Raw genomic sequence first — 24,816 nt, forward strand, 5'->3', positions numbered from 1 at the left:
CAGTCCAGAAAAAACATCCAAATAAACTGGAAAACGCTCGCAATTTACTAACATAATACACATTGGCAGATTTGTTAGTTTTTAGGTGGTCCTAATAAGACAATTTCTTAGGCTTTGCTCTTGAAAAGGTTTTCCAGCTGGCAAATAATCCCTCCAAAAAAAAAAAAAAAAACTTATTCATATGGGGGGGGGGGGGTTAAGTTAGACAGTGGATGAGAGCTTAGGATCCAAGCTGGCCTAAAGCTCTCCGTGTTGCCGCTTTACAATAAAGTTACTTTATATTTAATATATAAAGTTATTGTATATTATATCCTTACTTTTTATTTCTAACTAAAGGTTAAGTATGAAGGTCATAACTGGCCGCTTTTTCGACGACAGTTTGATCAGCAGTTAGACTGAAAGGCCATGTGCGATTGGAATAGCAAAACATGCGATAGGAAAAGGATGCATAGACGGTCTTTTACTGAACGAATGCAAATTTGATAAGGAAAATGTTTTCACACTGCATATAAAATTAGGGTTAATAAAACAATTTTAAAAGCTTCCAAACAAAGAATAAATTCTTTTAAGTGTATTACCAGTTGCCAACTTGGTTTCAAAAAAAGTGAGACATTTTCGTTGAGCGACAGGCAATTTTAAGGAACAATGAATAGTTTAAAAAGCATGGATCGACTCTTGAAGCTTTAATTTTAGAGAGCAGGATGCCCGTTATAAGAGTCACTTCCATAGACTCCTTTAAGTCTATGGGAGTGATGCTCTTATGGAAGTATCTCTTAAACCCAAGAATAAATATTGGGTTTAGTAGAGAGAAGTGGGCGAAAAAAAAATTGAGCGAACAAGACAAAGGAGTTGGAAACAGTGTTTCTGTTCAACTTGGTGGGATTATTTAATTTTAATGCGAGGGTAGGCATAAGAGAAACTTGCTATTATCTTTTTGAATTGGATATGTCTAACGATTTGAATATGTCTAACATTACAATAAAAATAGTAATTTATGGAAGGTATTACATTAAAAGGTTAACTGCGTTTGGTAATTTAAAATTTGCAGACCAACTGAATGAATAATTTAATGTATATGTTTTAGATGTAAAAGAGCGACATTTTTGGAACCATTCAACTTTTTTTTTTTATTAGGCATTACACAGCCACTTACAGGAAAACTGCGAAACATTAAATAGTTTAGTGGTTATTTTAAAGTACATTTATTTTTAAATAAAATAACTAAACAAAGCAGATAGGAAATTCAACTAAATCTGTTCTTCTCCAGTTTCTCTTTCGATTTCAATCTCGAAGTCGAGCTGATGATAGGCATTTCCATTGAACATATGCAACGAACTGGAATATCCAAAAGGCGATCCTAGAGTATGAGACATACGGGTTATTGAGGGGATACACATAACAAGTTTCTTTACAGTTTCTGGTCTAATAGTAGAGTAGATAAACGCCACGTTTTCTAAATAAGAAAACGGATTTTTCATCCATATTTTGTTAAATATTGGATCAGTGATTGATCGCACATTTTGTAGATTTAGTTTCCTCAGATATTTACAGTTCATTAAAAGAAAAACAAGTTTTTCATCGCTTATGCCCTCCTCAAAAGGGAGCTTCTGGATTATTTGTAATTCTCTAAGTTTTGTAAATATGTCAGGAACGTATCCCCTTATTCCTTCTGGAGAAGGTTTCTGATTATCAGAGAGGGACACTTTGAGATTCTCCAGATTAGGACACGCCATAGCAGTCTCGTAATAACTAATTTCTAATCTGGTCATATCGATAGTTATGGATGTTATCCAATAGCCGACTCTTGCCAGAACAGGTCGCATGTGTTTAGCAAAAATGACTCTGTCATCTACGACAATAAGCGAGAGTTTATATGCAAGTTTATACGAATTACTCACGATAAGATTAGCATTATGACGGTCTAGGTAGAGATGCAGCCTTCTAAGTAACGGGCAGGTATTTGCAACTATAGTCAATAATTCATCGTGAGTTAAGTCCAATGAGAATTCCCTCAGTTTGTACCGAGGAATTGGCGTACCCTCGACAACTTCCTCACGGTGTAGTATATCAAAGGCCCTTCCCAATTCAAGGTTAGTTTCTTCTAGGTTTGGCAAGTATTGCAGTATGGTAATAAGATCAGCTAAAATTGGAGCTATTTTTAGATACAAAGCTTTAATAGATTCAGCAGAAATAAACCGTCCCCGAGCAACCATCGGGTAGAATAATTCTCTTTCTTTTACTGGGAATGTTAGACGAAGTAATTCCAGCTTTTGGTGTTTCAAAATTTTGTCCAATGGGAATTGTATATCAGTGCTCAGTAGCCGTAAATTCCAAAAAGTGCATTCAATGACGCTTGGAAACAGATTTAACACGCTGTCATAACCTGTTTTCTCATCAGAAAACCTTGAAGTACCAAGATGAAAGATAAGTACTGTCAGAGTGTAGGAACACGCACTTATTCGAATCAATGCGTATATAGGAGGTTTAATAAATACAGCTCCACTTAGAACGTAAACTTTTTCTAATTTTCCACTCATGAAAAGAGGCCTCAGGCTAGTTTCGTCTGGAAAACGAGGAAAGTTATAGACGATCACTGCTCGGTAGATCAAGTCCAAGAGCTTCTCGGAAAGCTTAAAGAAAGGATTACTTCTAGTAGGAATTGGTATCTTGAACCAATCGCATTCAACCCAGTAGTTTGATATCAAGTTTCGCACCACAACTTCCAAGCTAGTTTTAAGCAGGTTCCTGCTTTTGTAACTGGAGTATATATTTAACGTTGCATTGCATTCAGAAATATCATTGACTAGAGTGTAGACTTGTCTTCGTGGATTAAAGTAGTACGCCATGGCCTGGAAAATAAAGAATACGAGATTAGCAAATGTAACTATTTTGTTAGTTAAATTAGTAGTAGTAGTGTATTTAAATATTGAAATACTAGTGACTTAAGACAATCTAATGGGAACATTCTTTATTCCACAAAGAGGAAAAAAAATAGATCACAGCAAGCCAAACTTGGCTTTATGAACCAGAAGATATCATATCTTCCTGATCATGTAAGTATTGAGTACTAAGGTGGGGGAGTTTGCTGTTAGATAGGAAGCATAGATTGTAAAACCGTATATACACTTCAGTAATATTCAAAATTTCCACACAGTAAATCGAAATTTACTGTGGAATTTTGCTTTCCGGATATCGATTGAAGTCTGCAGGTGATCGCTTAATCAGCAGTAGATAAGCTACAGATAAACGGATGACGGTTTTCGATATTAGCACCTCAGAGAAGCAATACTCTCGATCCGATTGACTTTTCATTCATTACGTCTTCATTTAAAGGAGCCACTAGTTTTCATAAAAGGTAACTACACTGGCGTGCAAAAGTTAAGGACCAGTCAGATTTCCACCTGTAGCTTTTCATAGGAGGGGCCTAAATATGAGAAAAGCATACCAAAGGAACCTAGTGAGGTACAGAAATGGAGGAAACACCGGCACAACGGAAACAAAACGGTACAGAGGGATTTTATTCAAAAATGGCAACATAGCACTAGCTGCCGTGATACAAATGCAACACTGCCAAAGATGGAACAAAGAGAAGAAGTTGTCCTCAGGAGATATGGCCATCCCTAATGGCATATAGTGTGCATAGTGTTAGGGTCGGGCGCCACCTGTGGTTTCCCACATCTGCGCCATATGTACACTGTGAAGAAATACAGAACACTGTAAATGCCAGAAAAAGTGTAGTGTGGTGAATGTGTAGTTTTGTGTTGGGTTCTGTTGTATGTCCTGGCATTTGGCCGCAGGGCCCCTGGTGGAACCCCACGTTGCCCGCACACACCACTAGGAGGTAGCCAGGCTGCCCATTATTCTCTGGCAGGTCTCCGTCAGAGTTGCCTGAGCTTCCTGAACGGAGACCAATTAAAAAAAAAATAATAAATAAATAAATAAATAAAAAAAAAAAAAAATAATAATAATAATAATAAAAAAAAAATAATAATAATAATAAAAAATAATAAATAAAAAAAAAATAATAATAAAATTAAAAAAAAATTAATAATAAAAAAAAATAAATAAAAATAAAAATAAAAATAAATAAATAAATAAAATAAAAAAAAATAATAAATAAAATAAAAAATAAATAAAATAAAATAAAAAAAAATAATAATAATAAATAAAAAAATAAATTAAATTAAGTTAAAAAAAATAATAATAAAATAAAAAAATAAATAAGTAAATAAATAATAAAAATAAATAAAAAAATAAGGTGAGTGCGGCAGTACAGGGTGTACGGAAGAAGATGGGGGATGAAAGTAAGAGTAACGGGATGTAGGTAAGGGCATCCCATAAATTGACAGTGGAGCATATGCCCCACCAGGAGAAAAGGGGGAGAGGATAACTCCAGAAGGGTAGAAAAACCACTCAGCGAGAGTGCTGAGTGTGACTTATATTTTGCGGTGGAGTGGTCACTGGACCACTCCGCAAGACCACTGGAGCCTACCAAACCATATGGAAAGTTAGCAGGTAATCCTACTTTGGATGTTCCAGGGTTAGCAAGTTGATGCTGGTAAAACAGTCAAGTACAGATTTTTTTAGTTCAAGTTTGAGTAAGTCCTTTACAAGTTTCTATCCCTGGCTTGAGCTGGTTGTAGAGTCCTGCGCCTAGAAAAGAGGTTCTGTGCGTACTCAGTTAATGATTTATAATATTGTTCTTCAGAAATTAGCAGGTGCTCCTGTCCTTGAGGTATGTGTTGTAGCCTGGTGTACAGTGTTCCTCGAAGATCGTTATAAATTGGGCAGTTATAAAGAAGATGGTCCCAATCTTCAATTTCTCCACATGTACAGTAGGGGTTATTGATGATTCCCAAGGTAGTCAACTTATGATTTATAGAGCCGTGTCCAGTTATAATATATGTACAGTAGAGGCCAGGAGAGAACCAAGGCGGCGACTTTGGATAAACTAGTTTGACATCTGGGATGAATTTCTTAGTTATCAGGCCCTTGTCCGTCTCCTCCCATCTTGTCTGCCAGATTTGTACTAGCATGGCAGCTAGTTTTTTCTTTTCTTGCTTGCAGTCAGTGCGGGTGTCGATGGTATGTCCAAAGATGGTAGCTGGGATTCCCCGCGACAGGCAGTAGTGCAATCCTCGACGGATAACCTCCAAGTCAAGGGGGAGGACACCTGCAAGAACCTGTAGGGCCGGAGAACTTACTGTACAACAGGCTCTGGTAATGGCAAGCAGTATACTTCGCTGAATTGTTTCCAGTTTGCATTTATTGCGAACAATTATTGCTCTATGGTACCAAATCCCAGATCCGTATGTAATAACAGGGAGGAATATAGCGTTATACAGGAGTTTGAGTGTTCTCCGGTTCAGACCCCAGTCACACCTGCTTACTCGGACGATTAAGGCTGCATAATTTCTGATTTTTATTTGAAGGTATGAGAAGTGCGGGAAGAAGGAGAGCTTTGAATCCAGGATGATACCCAGGTGTTTTAGGGAAGTTACCAGCTTGATGGTTTTTCCTTGTACCTTGATCTGAGGTGGCCTTGATATTTGTAGGGTGCCTTTGAGAAGTATGGATTGTGTCTTCTGTGGAGAAATCCGGAGCTTGTGTAGAGTTGCCCAGTCCTGTATGATCTGTAGTGCCTGGTTTCCAGCGGCCTCGAGAGCTGCTCTGGTGTCCGCTGCGATGGAGATGGTAATATCATCTGCGAATGCTTGGATAGTAACAGGGCCCAGATCCAGATCAAGTAACTCATCAAGGACGATGTTCCAGAGGAACGGGCCGAGGACCGAACCCTGTGGGCAGCCTCTGTAGATAGATTTGGTGAGCTTCTGGTATGGTGAGGAGATGGTGATCTTCCTGTTGGAAAGGTAACTTTCTATACACCTGTATAAGTTGGCTGGTATGCGTGCCAATCGTAGCCTGCGAAGAATGCTTGGCCACCAGAGCATGTCAAAGGCCCCGGCAAAGTCAATGGTTATGAGGAGAAAGTACTTGTAATTAGTGTTGGCTGCAGCTTGGGTTATTTGGTAGAGAGCATCCTCTGTGCAGCGTCCTGGGCGAAATCCATACTGTGAATTGGATTGTAGGCCAGCTTCTGTGTAGTGTGTTAGGAGTCTGGTATGGAGGAGGCGTTCAAGTAGTTTGCTCAATGTGGACAAGAGGGCAGTGGGTCGGTATGAGTTAGGCTGTTCTGGAGGCTTCGATGGATTTTTCAGTATTAACTTTAATTCAGCTATTTTCCAGCTTTCTGGGAAGGATCCCTGGGTTAGGCATTTATTGAACAGGTTAAGCAGAAATTGGGGATTTACCTGGGCGACCTTTTTTAGTATTTCTGGTTCAATGCGATCTAATCCTGGGGATTTTTTATCCTTCATTTTGCCAAGGGCTTGCTGCAGTTCTTCAGTGTTAAATTCTTCCTCCACAGAGTCAATGTGGTAATTGTCATTATCTATACAAATTTGCTGCTGTTGTGTTGTGAGATGATCGGCGTCGCTGATAAAGAGAGTATCCAAGATATTCATCATGGATTGCTCCCATGACGTTGTCATGATTCCTTGTGGTGTTATTGTGGAATGGACTACTTCTCCTCTTGGCAATTTGTTGGTAGTAACTCGGTACACCACTCCCCAAGGGTCTCATGGCAATGCAGGTTTTGCACAGTCTTCCATGCTTAGAACAATGCTGTTGATAAGTTCTTACAGTAACATCGTCCATTCCTCTGTCACCGCCATCTTCAGTTGGTGAAGATTTTCTGGTGGTGTGGACGTGCCGCTGGCGTCTCCCCAGAGCGTCCCAAATGTGTTCGATGGGATTCAGACCGGCCGAACAGGCAGACCAACCAACCCAATGTCCTCACTTTCCAAAAGCATATCAACAGCTGCAGCGCGATAGGGTGTGGCGTTATGATCCATAAACACGAACTCGGGGCCAATGGCATCTCGGCACAGACGTACATGGGGGAAGGATGTACATTAGCGTGCACCGGTTACAGTACCGCCTTCCAGTATCTAGAGTTGTGTACGTCCATCCAAGACATGAAGTATTTTCGGTTCTAACGGCACCAGGGACTTCAATCTCCGCGTATGTTCATTGTATCGAAGACAGTTAGCTGTCAGCCAGGAGTGGCAGTGAGTAGCACATGGCTTCTTGATTAGACCAGGTTTGAGCCCGTGACCACCAAATACGGAAGATGCAGAAAGGTCAGGGAATGACCACCGCATATTGCTCCGGGGATATGGCCTTAATTGCTAATACTCCTAAAAACCAAATAACATGAACAGTACGCTGTCAAACCCAGAGATTTAAAGAAGTGTGGTCATGTGTTGTGTAGTAATGCTGTGCCCATTGTTGGTTTGATTATTAGCCGCCGGGCCCCTAGTGGAACCCAGCGTTCCAATACTTCGCCGCGGGGAGACTAGCCAGGTGTACCAGCTGTCAACATATCACTCTGGCAGGTCCTGCCACCTGTTTTCCTGAAGTTTCGGGTGGTTACGACCTAAATAAACAAAGTGATCGCGGTTGTTTTATTTTATTTACCAAGTAGTTGTTAGAAATCCAAACCGGGGGTTGTATCCTAAAATGATACATTCTAAGAGCCTAAAATGTTGGGCAGAAATTGATGTTATTTAGACTCGTGAGGCAATACAGTACACTGTAAGGAGAAAGTGTTGGGAGAGGAGGCGGAAGACAGAAGGGGTCGACAGAAAACTCCCATGAGGCATGCCCATACCCCACCAGTAGGAAAAGTGGGTGGTGGTAGGGGAGGAGACAGCAAAATATCATCTCCCCCTGCCAGGGAAAGGAGTAAAAGCAGGCTGAGCCAGATGTTCAGCCTTGGTAGCAGCCAATTGCTGCAATCATGGTCAAATATTGGTCAGTTCGGTCCTAATTTGTCACGTTTCATTTTTCCTGTTCTATGATGGCATTTTGTCTAGCTCCTGGTGATGGCACAATAGTGTCAATGCGTGGGCTCTTGTGTATGGCAATCCTCTCATAGATTGCATTTATATTTGAGATGATTAAATTTTAGTCATTGTATTGTCATGTTCAGTTTTCTTGCGTTGAGATGATCCCAATGAAATTGCCGGGTCGTGTCCAGAAATTCACGGTTTTGCATTCCTTGATGTTAGGATTAGGTGACTTGTCAGATTTGAGTTTAGTTTTCTTGCTACCAGCAGAATGCAGGGCAGATCCATAAGTTTCCGCGTTTGCGTTTCTGGAAGGTTTGTCTTTTTGATCACTGCTGCAGTTGAGAGAATGTCCTTATTTTAAAGAGATCTTTGGTAAATTGGGAAAATAGTACTAGTATCGGCCGCATGGTGCAAGAAAGCCTATGGCTTATGCTGCACCAGCCAAAAAAAAAAAACCGAACAAAACAATGATAAAAACAAAAAATAAATAACTAAAATAATTATTAAATAAAAAAATTATATATATAAGTAAATAAAATATAAATAGAAAGGAAATTAAACCTATCATCCTATGCGCTTCCCTTACCCGAAAGTACTATCCAGATGACCTTTGAATTTCCCCAAACTGTCGGCCTCTACCACCCATGAAGGCAACTTATTCCAGTAATTTATAACTCGCTGGCTAAAATAAAACTTCCTGCAGTCCAATCTAAACATTTTCCCCCGTAACTTGAATTTATGTCCCCTAGTTCTAGCATCATTTATAATCTTGAAAATTTTGTCCTCATTTATTTTACTGATGCCTCTCAGAGCCTTAAACACCTCAATCAAATCTCCTCTAAGGTGTCTAGTTTCCCAACTCTGCAACCCACATATTCGAAGTCTTTCTTCATAAGGACGCCCTTTTGCCGATCCCACCAGGCGAGTTACCCTTCTTTGCACCCTTTCAAGAAGCTCGATGTCTTTCTTTGGGTGCGGTCTCCATACTTGAACACAGTATTCCAAGTGTGGTCTAACATAAGCCTTATATAATGGGATTATCACGTCCCTATCTCTACTTGCAAAAGTTCGATAGATCATCAATAGGACATCATGGGCCTTCCTTGAAACCTGTTTACAATGCTCAGAGAATTTCATATCTGACCGTATCGTAACACCCAAGTCCCTTTCCTCCAGTACTGGGTTTAGTTGAACTCCACCAAGTGAATAGGTTTTTTCGGGATTAGTGTTTCCCAGGTGTAATACCTTACACTTTGTTGGATTAAAGCACAGCTGCCATTTTTCTGACCATTCTTGAAGTCTATCTAGGTCTCTCTGAAGAAGACCAGCTTGACAGTGATCATTAACTACTCTACCAATTTAACGTCATCTGCAAATTTAGACATCACGCCCTCTATCCTTCATCAATGTCGTTTATGAAAATTAAAAACAGTGGTCCTAATACTGATCCTCGGGGACCCCACTTCTTACATCAACCCAATCTGAGGAATAGCCATTTATCACAACCCTCTGCCTCCTGCCCTGAAGCCATCCTTCTAAGGATTTTCCCAGTGATTCCAACCTGTTCCAGCTCATAAAGCAACCACTCATGTGGGACTGAGTCAAAAGCTTTGCTGAAATCTAAATAAACAATGTCGAAATTATTCCCTAAATCCAGCTCGTGAGTAACCCTTTCGAAATAGCGAACCAGGTTTGTTAAACATGATTTTCCCTTTACAAAACCATGCTGAGTATCCTTGAGAATTTCAACTCGATCCAAATGATCCTGAATTCCACCCTTGATCATTGCCTCCATGATTTTCCCTACTACTGAAGTCAGACTGACAGGTCGATAATTTCCAACTTCACTTTTAGAGCCACCCTTATGTATGGGAGATACATTTGCACTTTTCCAATCCAAGGGAATCTCCCCAGAGTATAGTGATGCTCCCATAATTAGCCTCAATGGTTCAATGCACTCGCTTGCCGCCTCTTTAATTATAGGGTATATTCCATCAACTCCAGGAGCCTTACTGGTCTGTAGGCTCGAAAGTTTTCATTAAATAATCTTGCGAAATTTCAATATCATTAATTACATATTTTTAACTTCGCTCCCACAATTTCCTATTGCCACAAAAGGCTTTTCATTTGTAAATATCGATGCAAAATAACTGTTGAGTTCATCTGCAACGGCAGCTGGTGTATTTATTACTATCCCTTTCCCTTACGTGAAGGTCCGATCTGGTTTGTCCTGCTTTTCTTGGCATTTATATATGTGAAGAATTTTATCCCCCTCTTTGCTCTGTTTGCTAGTGATTTCTCATAAACTGCCTTTGCCTGTCGAACCTTTTCTGTGGCTCTATTACATATCACCTTGTAGCTGTTATAGGCTTCAGTACTTTTTATTGCTCTGTAACCTTTCCATGCCACCTTTTTCTGCTCAAGTAATGTGGCAACTTCACTATTCATCCAACTTGGAACCCTTCTCGTGGAGTATTTTTTAATGGTATATACGCATTCAAGGCATCTGTGATTAATGTTTTAAAAGCGTACCACAGTTCAATTGTATTCATTGTCAGCGCGATATCTACCCATTTAATAGAGGCCATGTAGTACCTTAAGGCATCGTAATTTCCTTTTCTGAAATTAAAACCCATTCCTTTGCCTTTTACTTCTGCTACCTCTCTCGTCATCATCCACCGTAGAACTCCGTGATCACTTCCTGCTACCGGTTCCTGTACTGTCAGCCCTGTTATGTCATCTGATTCATGTGTGATGATGAGGTCTAGGATATTCTTTTCTCTAGTACTTTCCCTGACATGTTGATACAAATAACAGGTCATCTAGTTGATTTAAAAATTGTTCCCCATGTCGAGTTTCCTTCCCATTTACTCCAATCAATTAGAGGCAAATTGAAATCACCCATAATAAGGCATTGACGCTTACTTGCCCATTCCATTCGCATGTAGAGGCTTTTGTCGTAATCTTCACAATCACCTGGTCTGTAGATTACTCGCATTATACCTTTGTTTCCAACTATCTCACACCATACAGACTCTATACTAGCATGTGAGATGTCTGAATCCGGGAAAGCTATCGTCGCACTCAGGCTGCTTCTGATAAGCATTACCCCACCACCCCTTCTATCTACTCTATCCTTCCTAAATACATTATACGAGCCGTACTGAAACTCATCATCCCCAATTTCCGGGTGGCGCCACGTCTCTGTAAGCCCTATTATGTCCGCGTTACTTGTTTTAACCAGCAGTTCGAATTCGCTCATTTTATTGACGACACTTCGAACGTTACTGTATAAACAATTAAGATTTACTGTTCTTGTATATTTCACAACTCTAACACAACCCTTGAAGTTTTTTAGGCTCTCTTCCCTGATATTAGCTACCCGCTCACGTGAAACGTCTTTGCCCCCAGAACATCTAAATAATACGTCCAGTTGGGGTAACAGATAACTCTTAAGGTATGTGCAAGAGTTACATTGACCAAAATGCCCGGTATGTGTCCTCTTATTAGAAGGTGCTCCTGGTCTCTGAGGGAGAGATATCTTAGTGATTAGCTTGCGGTGCAGGTCACCATAGAGAGGGCAGGCGTAAAGTTCCCACGTTTCTCGGGAGCCACAGTGGGGTATCGCCGAGTAAACCCTGAAGACTGTCTAAAGGCCTCATTGCCAATGAGCAGATAGGTGGTATAGAGCCCAGGGGCGAGCAATGACGGGTTTTTCCGGATATGCCATTTGTAGTGTAGGTAAAAATTTGCGCGTGATTTGTCCTTTGCTGGATGCTTCAAGTCAGCTGGAGGTGAGCAGAGAGGAGTTTCATTTAAGATTATTTGAAGGTTGGTCGCAAAGTGAAGGCAAGTCTCCAGGTCCATGGGGAGGGATCCTGTTAGGGCTTTGAGTGCTGACTGTTACAAGCTCTTGAGGCGGTTAGTAATATACACCTTTGTATTGTCTCCAGCTTTCTCCTGTTGAGGAACAGGATTCCAGCTGTGTATGATATTACCGGTAGAAAGATAGCTTTATAATAAAGGCTGAAAGTTTCTCCTCAGACCAAGTCCTTGCATGCTATTCTTGAAGATAGTGCAGAGTAGACTGATTTTCTTGTGTATATACTTTAAGTAGTCATCTTGATAATTACACCCCGAATCCTGATTTGTGGCGGTCGTCTGATATCCAAAGTTCCTGAGCAGAATGGATCTTTTCTTCTATGAAATTTAAGTTATTGCTTGCAGCGCAGTTTTCAAAAGGTGTCAATTTCCTGAGTAGCGGTAGTCTCCAGCTGGGCTCTGCAATCCCCAGGAAGCATCAGAACCAAGTCATCCGCATAGACCAAGGAAACGACGTCGCCGAGATCCAGGAAGCCGTCGAGAACCATTTTCCAGTGGAAGTGGCCTAAGAGCCCTGTGCGCAGCCTCTGAATACTTGTCACAGAGGAGTATGGAGCTCTAACAGTTACATATCTATTAGACAAGCATGATCTCATCCACTGGAACATGTTTTTTGGAAGGTTGGCCTTCCGCAGCCGACCAAGGACGCTTGGCCACCATAAGGTGTCCAAACGCCACGGAAAAGTATTGCAATAACAAAGAAATATTTACGATTTATTGAGGTTTTCGAGAACATTTAAGGTTGTACAGTTTTTCCTTAGACGCTTCCGTAGCCAGGTGGGCAGGAGCAGCATTGCGTCTAATGCAAGAAGCACACGCTTCTTGATAGACCGGGGTACGGGCCCACCAAATACGGAGGATGGGAAAAGGTCAGGGAATGACCACCGCATATCCTCGGAGCAATATGGCCTTAGTTGCTAATGCTCCTAAAAACCAAATATAAAAAAAAAAAAAAAAAAAAAAAAAAACCACTTTTCTTAAAGCCAAACTGATTTTGTGACTGTAGGCCCGCTGCATTGTAATGATTTTCAATCCGATTTTTCAGAAGTTTCGAACAGCTTGCTCAGTACGGAAAGGAGTGCAATTGGCCTGTACGACTCAGGAAAGTCGTAGAATGAGTCGTATGTTTGCAGTTTTCCAAGCCTGCGGGAAGCGGCAGTTTCTAAGGCAGTGATTAAACAGATTGAGTATCGCCTCTGGAATTGCTTCGACGGGTACATCCAAGGTAACGCCGCCCCAAACGAGAACAACTCGACCACCATATCGATCCTTTTCAATGATGTTTGCGGGGTGATACCGTGTGCCAACTCTGGCCAGATCATGACGCCCAGAATCTCTGCTGAGACTGGATCTACTCTCATCAGTAAAGATGACCTTACCCTTACTGTAAACGGTGTCTCCGATGGGCAGATGTTAAAGGGACAACGTACTGACCGTCGGGCAAACAGTCCAACTTTGTGGAGTGGCCTGGCCACAGTAAACCGCGATATCCTGCGTCCTGTGCAGCTGTTTTACAATGTTGTCGGTCCCTCTTGGCCCGTAGAGGTCATCATTGGGCGTTGCTTTTCGTGGACGACCACCACGCACTTGAGACGATGCTATGGGCGATCCGAACGCTGCAGCTACACTCCTCGCACTTGGACTTTCCCCATCATTCGACCCCGGGTAAAGTCATCTAGATGTTATCTACTGGCCATTTCGTTGTCTGTAGCACTGCATGAAACCAATCTTGCTCACCATTCGGTAATTTGCACATATACTGCTGCTTTTGTTTATACGAGACCTCTCATCACGATTCAAATTTTTTGAATCGTGATGATCGACCACCGTTATGCAAATCGCCATAGGCTGTTTCGTTTGATTTTGTGGTTGTAACCTTTAGAAAGTGTTGGTACTTAAGTTTTGCGCACCAGTGCATGACGATGTTTTTGGACAGCGAAATTAATCTGATCAACTGATGTTAACAAATGCAAACATTTATGCAATTGTATATTACAAGTTTAAGTTGTAAGAGGGATACGGAAGCCTATACGATACTCGAGTAGATCGCTTGGTTAGATAACACAAAGTAGTAAATAATTTATGTAACATTAGAAAGGGCTGAACTACACTGGCAATGAACAGCATAACTATTAATAGTGTACGGATTGTTGATAAGTATTATATGAATACTTATATTCATACAAGGGGCCCATATTTTACTTGGGTAGTTTTTATTTTAACTAAATTTTTCAACTCTTAACAGGTTTTTTTTTTTTTTTTTTTGATTTGGTAGTTGTTGGCGCATCGGCTTCTGTATCCATATTGCACCTCCAAAGGTTTTTGCAGTACAGTGATCCAAGCCCGAGGCGGGAATCGAACCCGCGACCTTTGGGTTGCCGGGCAGGTACTTTACCCACTCGGCTAGCCCGGTCGGCTCTCTTAACAGGTAGCGGGTCATGAATTGTAATTTCTAAGGATTCAAATGGACCGCTTAAATTGTTTATATCAATATTCGGCCATTTTGAAAACAATTTAGCCTGATATTCATTCAGGTTTCGAGGATGCTGTCGTATTTTCACTTTCCGTTAAAGAGCTCACACGTTCTCTATATAATTATGAACGGTAGCTTGGCTGGCCAGTTGAGTGCCATACCACATTCTGTAAACAGTTTATCCTCGAATACGAATAGCGAAATAAGGTGTTCCTTAAATGTGCAGCAAAGGACAAACTGCACAAAGCGTATTTGTATAGCTAGCCTGATTCAGCTTCGTTGGTATTTCACTTAAATGGACCAACTCCATAATAGTCAGGTCATCACTAAAGCATCACTGATCCACTACCAGCTTTCATGATACGCTGCACACAATCTAGACAAAATGCTTCATTGCTTCTCCAGTGAACTCAATAACGGCATCGTTAGAGTGTACGCAGAATTTGGATTCATCAGACGAACAGCTTTATGCCATTTAGCCACACTTTAAAAACCTTCTAATGCGCAATTGCTAACATTTTTCGGGGCTGGGGTATTAGAATCTGTAGTTCTTAGTACTGTGCTATATAACTTCTGCAGATTGCAATTATCAGGAAATACCTATGAAGGAAGGTTGTTCCACAAAATGAAGTTGAATGAATGAATAAGTGAGGAAGAAAAGTTGGTTCTATGAGTTTGAAATTGGACAGCAAGAGGATGTTGAGTGGTAACGGCAGTGTATGTTCTGCTTTGAAAGAGCAGGAATTATAAAAGTCAATTCAGAAGTACAGTGCCCATGGAAGTATCTATATAAAATGCATGCAGCAGAAACAGAACGTCTATGAGACAGAGTGGAGAGACTATTAGAGACGAGTCATTAATTAGCCTAGCTGCCACCATTTGAATGAATTCTAGAAGCCCGAGAGGTTTTGGGGCACCGACCAAGAAGTAGGAACAATATTCCATGGAAGGGTGAATTTGCACAGCGTGAACAGCTGTTTGGAAGAAAGTAACTCTAAACCGAAAGAAACTGTTTCAGATGCAGAGGAAGAAATATATTTGTAATGTGCTTTTGCCAAGAGATTAGAATTCAGGGTACTCCTTCAATAGAGGATATCTTGCCTAGAAACTAGTGTCATCGAAGATAAGCATAATAGCAGAAGAATCTTTTTGCGAGATAAAAAGGCAGGACCGAATTTCGGAATAATTGAAATCAGCTGACTTATTTTGCACCACCTGGAGAATTACCTGAAGATGAGCATTTAAGGAATTAGTAGTGAATATTCGAGAAGTTGAAGCTGTTTGAGCAGTGCAACGTTTCTCAAACTGGAAGGTGGAATGCAATGTGCTATCATCAGCGAAACGCTGATAGAATTTCCAGTCAGTGGAAGAAGGTCATTAATATACAAGAAAAAAATTGGGAGAAAGAACTAATATCACTGTTCGGGTTAGCATTAGTACAGGCATATGATGCAAGCTTATGCAACATCAGCCAAAAAAAAAAAAAAAACACGCTCCCATTTCACCACTCCGTTCGTTCCAAGTACCTGTCCAGCTCATCCTTAAATTTATTTAACCTATCAACTTCTACAAAAGATGGAAGTCTGTTCCATTAGCCAACCACCCGCTGGCTAAAGGCAAACTTCCGCGCATCTATCCTACATCTGCCTTGCGTCAATTTGAATTTATGCCCTCTCAAATGATTATTCTGAGCAAGAGGAAGAATTCCATCAGCATTGATGCACGCTCAAACCATTCAAGGTTTTATACATCTCAATCAGATCACCTCGCAGGTGCCTAGTCTTCAGACTAATTTAGAAAATTAGAGCAACCCTTTGTTCCATTCACTAATTTTGTTGCCCTTCTCTGTACTCGTTCCAACAGCTCTACATCCCTCTTAAAACGAGGCCTCAGACCTGTATACAGTACTCAAGGTGTTCCCTGACCCTTATATAAGGGGATAATCACTTCCTTATCCCTGCTAGAAAAATTGGTGTATATCATTGACAAGACACTGAGCTACTCTTGCAGACAGTCTGCGCTGCTCAGAAAACTTCATATCTGCCTGCACAATAACCCCAGGTCCTTTTCGTTCTCTACCACTGTCAGTGTAGTACCTATATAATATAGGACATCCCCAGAACAGAGCTAATAGCACATATTGGTCCCCTTCCCAGGAGAGAAGAACATCTGTTCATCACAGAAGAGCAAAACTATAAAGCTTTTACATAGAAAGTATTCGAAATGCGCAGAGCAATGCAAAGAATGGCATTTCAGCCCCCCCAGCAATTAAACAATAATCAATAGTAAAATTCCCCAAGTTTCCCACCACGCCCAGACGATGACTTAAACTGTCAGGATAGCAGTATTCTGCAACCTGACATGACAAACCTTCCCAGGACTACCCTGCCATTTGTAGGAACCTGGGGCCCCATGCCAAATAAGTAACCACGTAGGGGAGGGAGCTGTACAGGCAGCCAGGGGAGCAGATTAGCTGAAAAATCTCAGTAGGCTAGTAGCAAAGGGATGCAATGTAGATTGAATGAATGACAATGAATAGGCTGGGAACCGAGTGAACTAGGAATTACGGTAAAAGGGAATAAATGGCAGTTTTGGTGAAAGAAAGAGTGACATAGCATGACGGAAAGAGTGAATGGGAATGAGTGGAAGAGCAAATGTAATTGGCCGAAAGAATACAAAGTTAAAAATAACTTACATTACTCTTTATATATACTGTACCAACCAACATTTACTAACATCAACACTATCACTGCATTCTCCCCTGGCCTGCAAAAAAAAAAAAAAACTTGCGGCTAGGCCTGCACCACAACTGAAGAATAACAGTAAGTTGCGGTGCCCAGAGAGTGCAGTGCAGAAAGTAAGAGTCGAATAAATGAGATGAGAGCTAGAAGAATGAATAAAAGTGTACGCGTGTGAGAAAAGAACACAAACCATAAAATGCTACAGTTAAGTACACTAACCCTAGTTTTAATTAGTATTTAAATTTACACTACACATCATTGCATCCCGTCCTGGTGTGTGAGAAAAAGATGAATGAGTTGAATGAAAAAAAATTTAAAAAAAATGCAATTAGAGTGAGAATGCAGATTATGAATGAAGTAAATGTGTGTCTCTCCCACCCCCTCGCCTGGTGGGTTCCCCACTGCCAGCTAACATATCCCACCCCCGGAGCGGGATGGGCAGCTTAACCTTCATACCGGATTCGACACTCCTTGGACATGACACCGACATTCTGCGGCTTTGCTGCCAACGCGCCATTGGCGATCTGAACTGGGTACTAACCTGGTTTCCTTTAAAACCCCATCCCCAGACAGGGGAGGGAGGAGACGGATCTATATCCTCTCTGCCTGCCTGCCCCCCCATACTTCGCCTGGTGGGGCTTGTCTCCAATGACCTCATTAGGGATGCCTACTCCATCGTCCCTATTCTATCTGTTTTCTCCCCAGTCTTCAGTCTTCCTCCCTCACTAAATCGACCGAGTACACCCTTAACAATGCCGCCAAATTCTAATCAACGTCTAAATTCTACCGGTTTCCTGTAAATCTAAGAAAACTAACACTATTAGCTTTTATCTAGCCTCACATGTCTAAATTTAATAACATCAAAATTTTGCCCGACCTATTTGGCCTTTAACACATCTCTTTAGCGTTTAACCCCAACCAGCGATTTCCTAACAGCAATCCCATTAAGCATTAATGTCAAACGCAATTTTTTTTTAAAAATAGGTCCTAGCCACTGAAATCCCAGGAAACTAGGTGGCAGGACCTGCCAGAGCAATTTGTTGTGATACTGGATACACCCGGCTAGCCTCCACGTGGCAGGGTATGGGCAACGTCGGGCCTCACTAGGGGCCTGGCGGCCAATAAGCCGGATAAACAATGGGCACAACAAATCACACTGCACAGACACGGCCCACACACTTTCAAGTCTCTGGCTTGACAGTGTACTGTCCTCGATACAGTGAGACACACGCGGAGATAGAAGAAATTCCAGGTGCCGTCTGACACGAACATACCTTGTCAGTGTAGTACCACTGAGTTGATACGTCACTCTGGTGTTGTTGCTTCCCATATGTAGTATTTTATATTTGACAATTTTAAAGTTCATTTGCCACCTCTCAGCCCAACTTATCTATATCCTGTTGCAGCAGCAGCAGCGTACTGTCAGTGTCCTTAACAACCCTGCCAACCTTTGTATCGTTTGCAAACTTAGACATTAAGCTTGATATACTATCATCAATATTTATAAATACAGAAAACAATGGGCCCAATACTGAACCCCGAGGGACTCCACTAATAACATTAGTCCACGATGAACAGTGTTCATTGATTATCACTGTCTTCTTTCACTCAACCATCCCTTTATCCATAGCAGCAATTTGCCTCCAATGCCACACTGCTCCAATTTGTGCAGCAGTCTTCCATGTACAACAGCATCAAAAGCCTTTCTAAGGTCCAAATATATGATATCAAAAGTTATTCCCTGCATCCAGTTCCTTTGTGACCAAATCATAGTATCCAATCAAATTGGTCAGGCAAGACTTTCCCTTAACAAAACCATGCTTTGTCCGAGCTATAACTGAAGTCTTGTCTAGATGATCCTGCAGTGCTTCTTTAACCAGTGCCTCCATTAATTTTCCTGGAAAGGAAGTTAAACTAACAAGTCTATAGTTACTTGTGTTGCCCTTTGATCCTCCTTTGTGAATTCGGGGTCACATTTGCACATCTCCAGTCCGTGGGTACCTCCTACGAGTCCAAAGAAGCTCTGATAATTATGGACAAGGGTTTGCTTACTTCCTTTGCTGCGTCTTTTAATATAACTGGATAGATCCCGTCCACCCCGGGTGCCTTGTTTATCTTCAACAATTCCTTCTCCACTTTTCTCAGTTACTACAAAATCATCCAGCTCACTATTCGAGTAACTCACCTGTGGCATTCCCCTCCCTGAATAACTTGGGGAACACTAGCATTAGTGGAGAAGTTAGAAGACCGCCATCTACCATCACCCGCAGTGAAAACTGGATACCCAATTAATAAAAATTGGGCCAACCATACAATGGAAACTTATTTAAAAGACTCTTATGCCAAACACGATCAAAAGCCTTTGAATGGCTAGAGCAACTGCTTGAGCTTTTCAATTGAATTTGTCTATAGATGGGTAATTGAAGCCAGAATATCACCAGTGGATCGACACTGACGGAATCTATACTGGTGATCGTTGATCAGATCAAGTTTCTAGATAGCCAAGAGTTGGCAGTTAATCGATTTCTCTATTACTTTAGAAATAAAATTGCAACGAGACTAATTGGATGAAAGGGATTTGTAACCGTTTAGAAACTGGTTGATATGTGCAAATTTCCAAAGAGAAGAAAAAAAAGACTTTGGAATACGAAAGAAAAGAGAAATTGAACTTTATTAAGTTCAGAAGCACAGGTTTTGAGAACAAAACCTGTGCTCCTGAATGCTTTCTTACCATCAAGATTTTGCATAATGCTTTCTGATATACTTTTGACGGAGACCACAGGAGGCATTGAATGCAGAGTACTGGGATTTGAGGGAGGTGGTTTACCAAGACCATTAATACAAGAGTTGGAAATAAAGTAGGATGCTAGCAGGTCAGCTTTATCCTTGGCTGAAGTGGCAATAGAGCCATGTGGTTTTGACAGAGGTGGACAAAAATTGCGGCCATTAGCTTTGGCAAGAGACGGTATAGGTATAGGCTGAAACAATTCAGTCTCTGCTTCGGTATAGGCTGAAAATGAAAATTTGGAAACAAGCCAATTACGATATGCAACATTCTTCTCTTGAACAGTCTTAGCACATGTAGTGGAAATGTCAGGTTTAGATAAAGGAGGATATTAAGGTAGAGCGCGGAATAAGACTATTCCGACAAGAATATTATAATATTAGGATCACCCGTTATTTAATACATCTACCCGTATTTGTCTGTAAATTGCGTGTGTTCTCTGGTCGATTTGCCCTACAAGAATAATTTCACTGGCACCGATCTGAGCAAACGTTGACATCAAAAGTTTCGAAATAGTAATCCGACCAAGGAAAAGAAGTCTCGAAGATCATCCATTATACATTCTTGTAATGCACAAGGCAACACGTGGTTGGGAGTGACTGAGCGAAAGGTTCTATTGGAGAAGAGACCATCACCAAGTTGTGATAAGGTGCCTAGAGAACCACTCACCTTGACCGTGTACTTAGAAGGGTTGTTTGTGAGAAAAAGATCAAGTGTGTGTGGCTAGTATTGTCTGGTATGTAAATGAACAGTCTATGCAAGGTCGTTAGTATTTGCAAAAGCCTCAGCATCTCGACCAGCTGCGTCCATGTGGCTAAAAAACGGAAGCCAGCTGGAGTTATGAACATTAAAATTAAGTGAAGTTACCTCACTATCAGGAAGTTGGACTGGAGAAAGTAAACTTTCAAAGAGAGGAAGTCAAACTGCTAAGTGAAGTTGGGGAAGGATAGAGGCAACAGAGGAATTTGAATATGGTAAAGAGATTTTAAGCCAGAGAAGATAGAAAAGAGGAGATTCCAAATTACCGAGTCTGACAGGGAATTCCTAAGGAACATATGCACAAGTACCACCTTAGAAGGTAAAGAATCATACAGCAAATACGGACAACAGATGAGCAGCGGTTGAATCAACCGATAACTGAGCTTCTGATAGAAAAAGCAATGGAGTTTGGCTGATTAAGTGGACATCATTGATATTAGAACACAGACCACGTATATTTGTGAAATGAACGAGGTGTTCGGGAATTTTAGATCTTTTCGCAGACAAGTTTGTTCTATTAGTTTGAGAATTGAGGGGGGTATTCAGTAGTAAGAAAGTGGGGGGAACATGCTGTATGAAGTAATGAAATTTTTGGATACGGCATACGCACTACTCGGACTCCCTCCAGTCACTGACTGGCAGAATAGAGGCAGCGAGATTATGTACTAACTGATCCAGAAGCCTCCTATAGAGTTACCAATAGGTTTGGTCCGGTGTACTAACGGCCGTCCTATGAACATCGTTTTAGTAGGTCTCATCGAATGTAAGGAAGATTCGAATTTTGCCATGATATCAATCAACCTCATATTGGAAGATATGAGGAAGGTTTACTTGGATGATGAGGTCCCTAATTAACTATTCAAGTTTGCCTGGTGTGAAATCGATGCGATATTCGATTACTTACCAGACTTGACTAACTGATCACGCAAAAGCGATTCGTATGAATCGGATACAAGATGTACTAGTGTGTGCTGCAAGTGCCCTCTACTTCATTAGAGAACTTAAGCATTATTAAGATCTGATATGCGAGAGGTCAGCGTGGGCATGTATTAACAAGATTGAGTGAACCGTGGTTCAAGTCCACCTGACTGACGAATACAGAACAAAAATTATATAATGGGTCTAGGAAGTAAAATTTTCTTAAAAAAAAAAGGTAAAATTAGTTGTTTAGCATAATTTGACATCAGTAGTATACAGTTTCTCATTACGAATAAATGTATTACTGGGTAATTAAAGAAATTAATTAAATGCCATAATTGAACTAACATCCTGAACTAAGATGGTGTTAGTTATCACTGTTTGCTAGAGTGGGAAGTAATTTTCTTGTAAAGATATAGTAAATTTAATAGCTGATAATTTATTTATTTTTGCTTTCCTAATTATTTTGTGATGCTTAGGTAATTTAATAACCAGTCCAATAAAAGACACATCAAATATAGGAGATTGGCCTCCATGGCCATCGCAAGTTTGATTCCATATATTCAACTGATGGAAGGATACCTTGCATTAATACTTGTATAACTCATTTCCTATGAATAGTTGATACATTTCATGGGAATTAACTGCAAAGTTAGAATATGAGCTTCTATTCATCAAGACTGCAGGGTCATTTGCTGTAACGTAGTGTTTAAAGCAAAATCGTGCTTATCACACTTTATCAGAGAACCCGCCAGCAAAACAGATGCTACATTAATAGTAAACAATCTTATTGCAAGAATGATTAAGATTGAAATTGCGATTCGTTAACTTAATTATGAAAGCTATAACCTAGTGGTTAGCAACAGGCAGTATCCAAGAAAGTTTTCTTTACTCATTTCTGAAGATGACTTAATCGAGAATGGGGAAAAAAAACTTAAAACGTAGAAAGCATTCCTTGTGGTTCACTGATTGAGTATAGTGATGGTTTTAGGATTCGTCTCCGGAAATTTCTAGAATTTCTTCCAAAGCTTTCGCGGACAGAAAAACATTTCAAAGATATTACCGATGAATACCTTCGAAATTACTCTTTAGGTTCTTGAAAGAATCAAGTATTTGTCTATTAACAGAAGTTAGGTTAAATTAGAAAATGGTTACTTGCATCCTACCTAGTACACAATTAGCCGTGAGTAAGATTTATATTTGGAATTTTTCAAAATTCCATGTAAATTACTTGACAAGGTTTTTGTGAGGATCAGATAGTTAAGTCTTAAGCAGACAGATTTTCCGTTTAATAAATACATCTCAGAAATTCTACGATTAAAAGGCCTGAGGGGAGGCAAGAACTCACCCTCCAGACGTATTTATTTCGAATTTTAATACAAATTTTAGCGGCAATGATCTCTAAACAGAGAGGAGTGCTCCACTTTTTAAAGTTGGAGGAGAAAATAAAGATAATACTGCTATGTATTCTACGCTATACAGCCAGAACTTTAACGCGTCTGTTAAAAAAGAAAGTTTCATCAATACCATCTTTGGGATTGCTTACAAATTTTCCTCTTCGTCGAAGAACTTGTTAGAGGAAGGCGGTATTTTGGTCCATTACTTCAATGTAATAGTTAATTCAGCTCCTGATTTTGTAAATCAGGATCTGGTCCAAAGCAATGTCTTAATTCTTCCCAGAAATGTTCCAGGGAGCTGAGTAGACGAATGAAACTTGCATATCTTTCTTCGAACAACTGTCAGCATGAAATGGTCTGTCTTGCTAAAACAGCTCTCATACTGCTGTCGAAGGGGCAGATTTGTCCAGAATATTATAGTTCTTGGAAATTAGACCAGTGGAAAACTACGAGAGCGCCCCTACCAAACTTCAGTTGGGATGACATTCCGGTTATTAATGTACTCTTATTTTTCAGAACTAAATACAACCATCACTTTCGGGGGGGAGACACTGTACCACGATTCGTTACTCCATAACTTAGCTTTCCCGGAACTAAAGATAGTGGGTTGCGTACCACGCAAGAAATACTTATTATTCAATCTTCCTTGGAAATCTGTTAAAGTTCAGTAATTTTTCTTAATATTTAAAATTAATGTTTATACGACATAAATATGCTGAAAGGATATAAGTTCGTTATTAATGTCATACGATAAATCCCCCCCCCCCATCAGAAGTAACTAAGCAAAACGAGACTCATCTATGTCATTAATATTCTTTGCTTCAAAAGATCAATGACCTTACTGTTTGATCTATTCCTGGTAGATGACGTGTACGATTCTTTTTCCTTCTTCTCAAATTCCAGATGTGCGTGGATATTTTTGATAATCCGTGTACGTAATTAATGCTTCAAGTACAGGTTAAATTTAAAGTGTTAGTTCAGTTCTGTTTGAATTAACAGAACTCTTTACTGAAGAATTTAATTCAATTTTCTCATATTCTTGGATTATACTTGATTCAGCTATGGGCCAAAAGTCAGTTTGAGAAAGGTAGCGACTCTCGCTTTATCTGAGGGAAAAAAAAAAAAAAAAAAAAGTGAGCGGCATTTTTACTACTTCCTTTTTAAATCTAATTTGATCAGGAGATTTAATTTGTTTCCTTACTATTGTTATATTAGTATCTACATGCAATAAATATGCATCCTAAACTATATTCGTAAGGATAACTCAATTCAATTTTCTGTTTAAGATGTGAACTCTTAAGGTGGGGGGAAAGAGATAAACTTGGCTTGTGTTATGGACGTGCTTTCCCTTTTCTTGTTCTAAAAGAAATGCCCAGTAATTTATGAATACTGTAATTTCAATAATGTTCTGAATATTATTAATTCAGATGGAGCAAACTAATATTTTCAAAATGTCTCATCATTAATTATATCTGCATAATGGTTTCTGTGTCCAGTATATTCCATCTTAACAGAACTTGAAATACACTTTTGCATTACCATAGAGAGTTGAATAACTGCCTAAGTGTGTGTGGAGACGCGTACTAAGGAGACAACTGCTTAAAGATCATACAATGGTTGAAGAACTTGAATCCTTTTAGTTGACACTTTGTAGATAGGTTTTATCTAGACGAATTATTACGTTGAAGAATGCGTCCGTAATTTTAGAATTCGTGGAAAGACATAATTTAATACCGAAAACATGTTTCGCCAGCATATTTTTAAAAATATTTCTAAGGATACTAATAACAACGAATGAAGCAGAGGTATATATTAAGCTAGAAATGAATATTCAGAGAAAGGCCAAAGAAACTAAAATATCTTACCACAGATTATTGCCACTTCCTTCACCTCCCGTACCCAAATACTGTTCTTAACCTCAGTAGGTACTCTGCGGTCTTTAAAAAAT

The 24,816-nt window shown here is 40.1% G+C and overlaps 1 protein-coding gene across 1 annotated transcript; it reads right to left on the bottom strand.

Moving 5' to 3' along the window:
* Nucleotides 1-1,157: 1,157 nt before the first annotated feature.
* LOC150076439 (uncharacterized) lies at nucleotides 1,158-24,816 on the bottom strand. The gene is made up of 2 exons (XM_090387546.1): nucleotides 24,734-24,816; nucleotides 1,158-2,849 (listed from the first exon to the last, which is right to left on the bottom strand). The coding sequence occupies exon 2, from the start codon at nucleotides 2,844-2,846 to the stop codon at nucleotides 1,248-1,250; it is 1,599 nt and encodes a 532-aa protein (XP_090243672.1). The 5' UTR covers nucleotides 2,847-2,849; nucleotides 24,734-24,816; the 3' UTR covers nucleotides 1,158-1,247.

This window comes from Mastigoproctus giganteus, chromosome 13 (assembly GCF_048544385.1).
Source record: "Mastigoproctus giganteus isolate SK-2022 chromosome 13, ASM4854438v1, whole genome shotgun sequence".
Classification (NCBI taxonomy): Eukaryota; Metazoa; Arthropoda; class Arachnida; order Uropygi; family Thelyphonidae; genus Mastigoproctus; species Mastigoproctus giganteus.

Excerpts from the sequence above, each read along its gene's own strand:
- LOC150076439 (XM_090387546.1), bottom strand. The coding sequence starts at position 2,846 with ATGGCGTACTACTTTAATCCACGAAGACAAGTCTACACTCTAGTCAAT.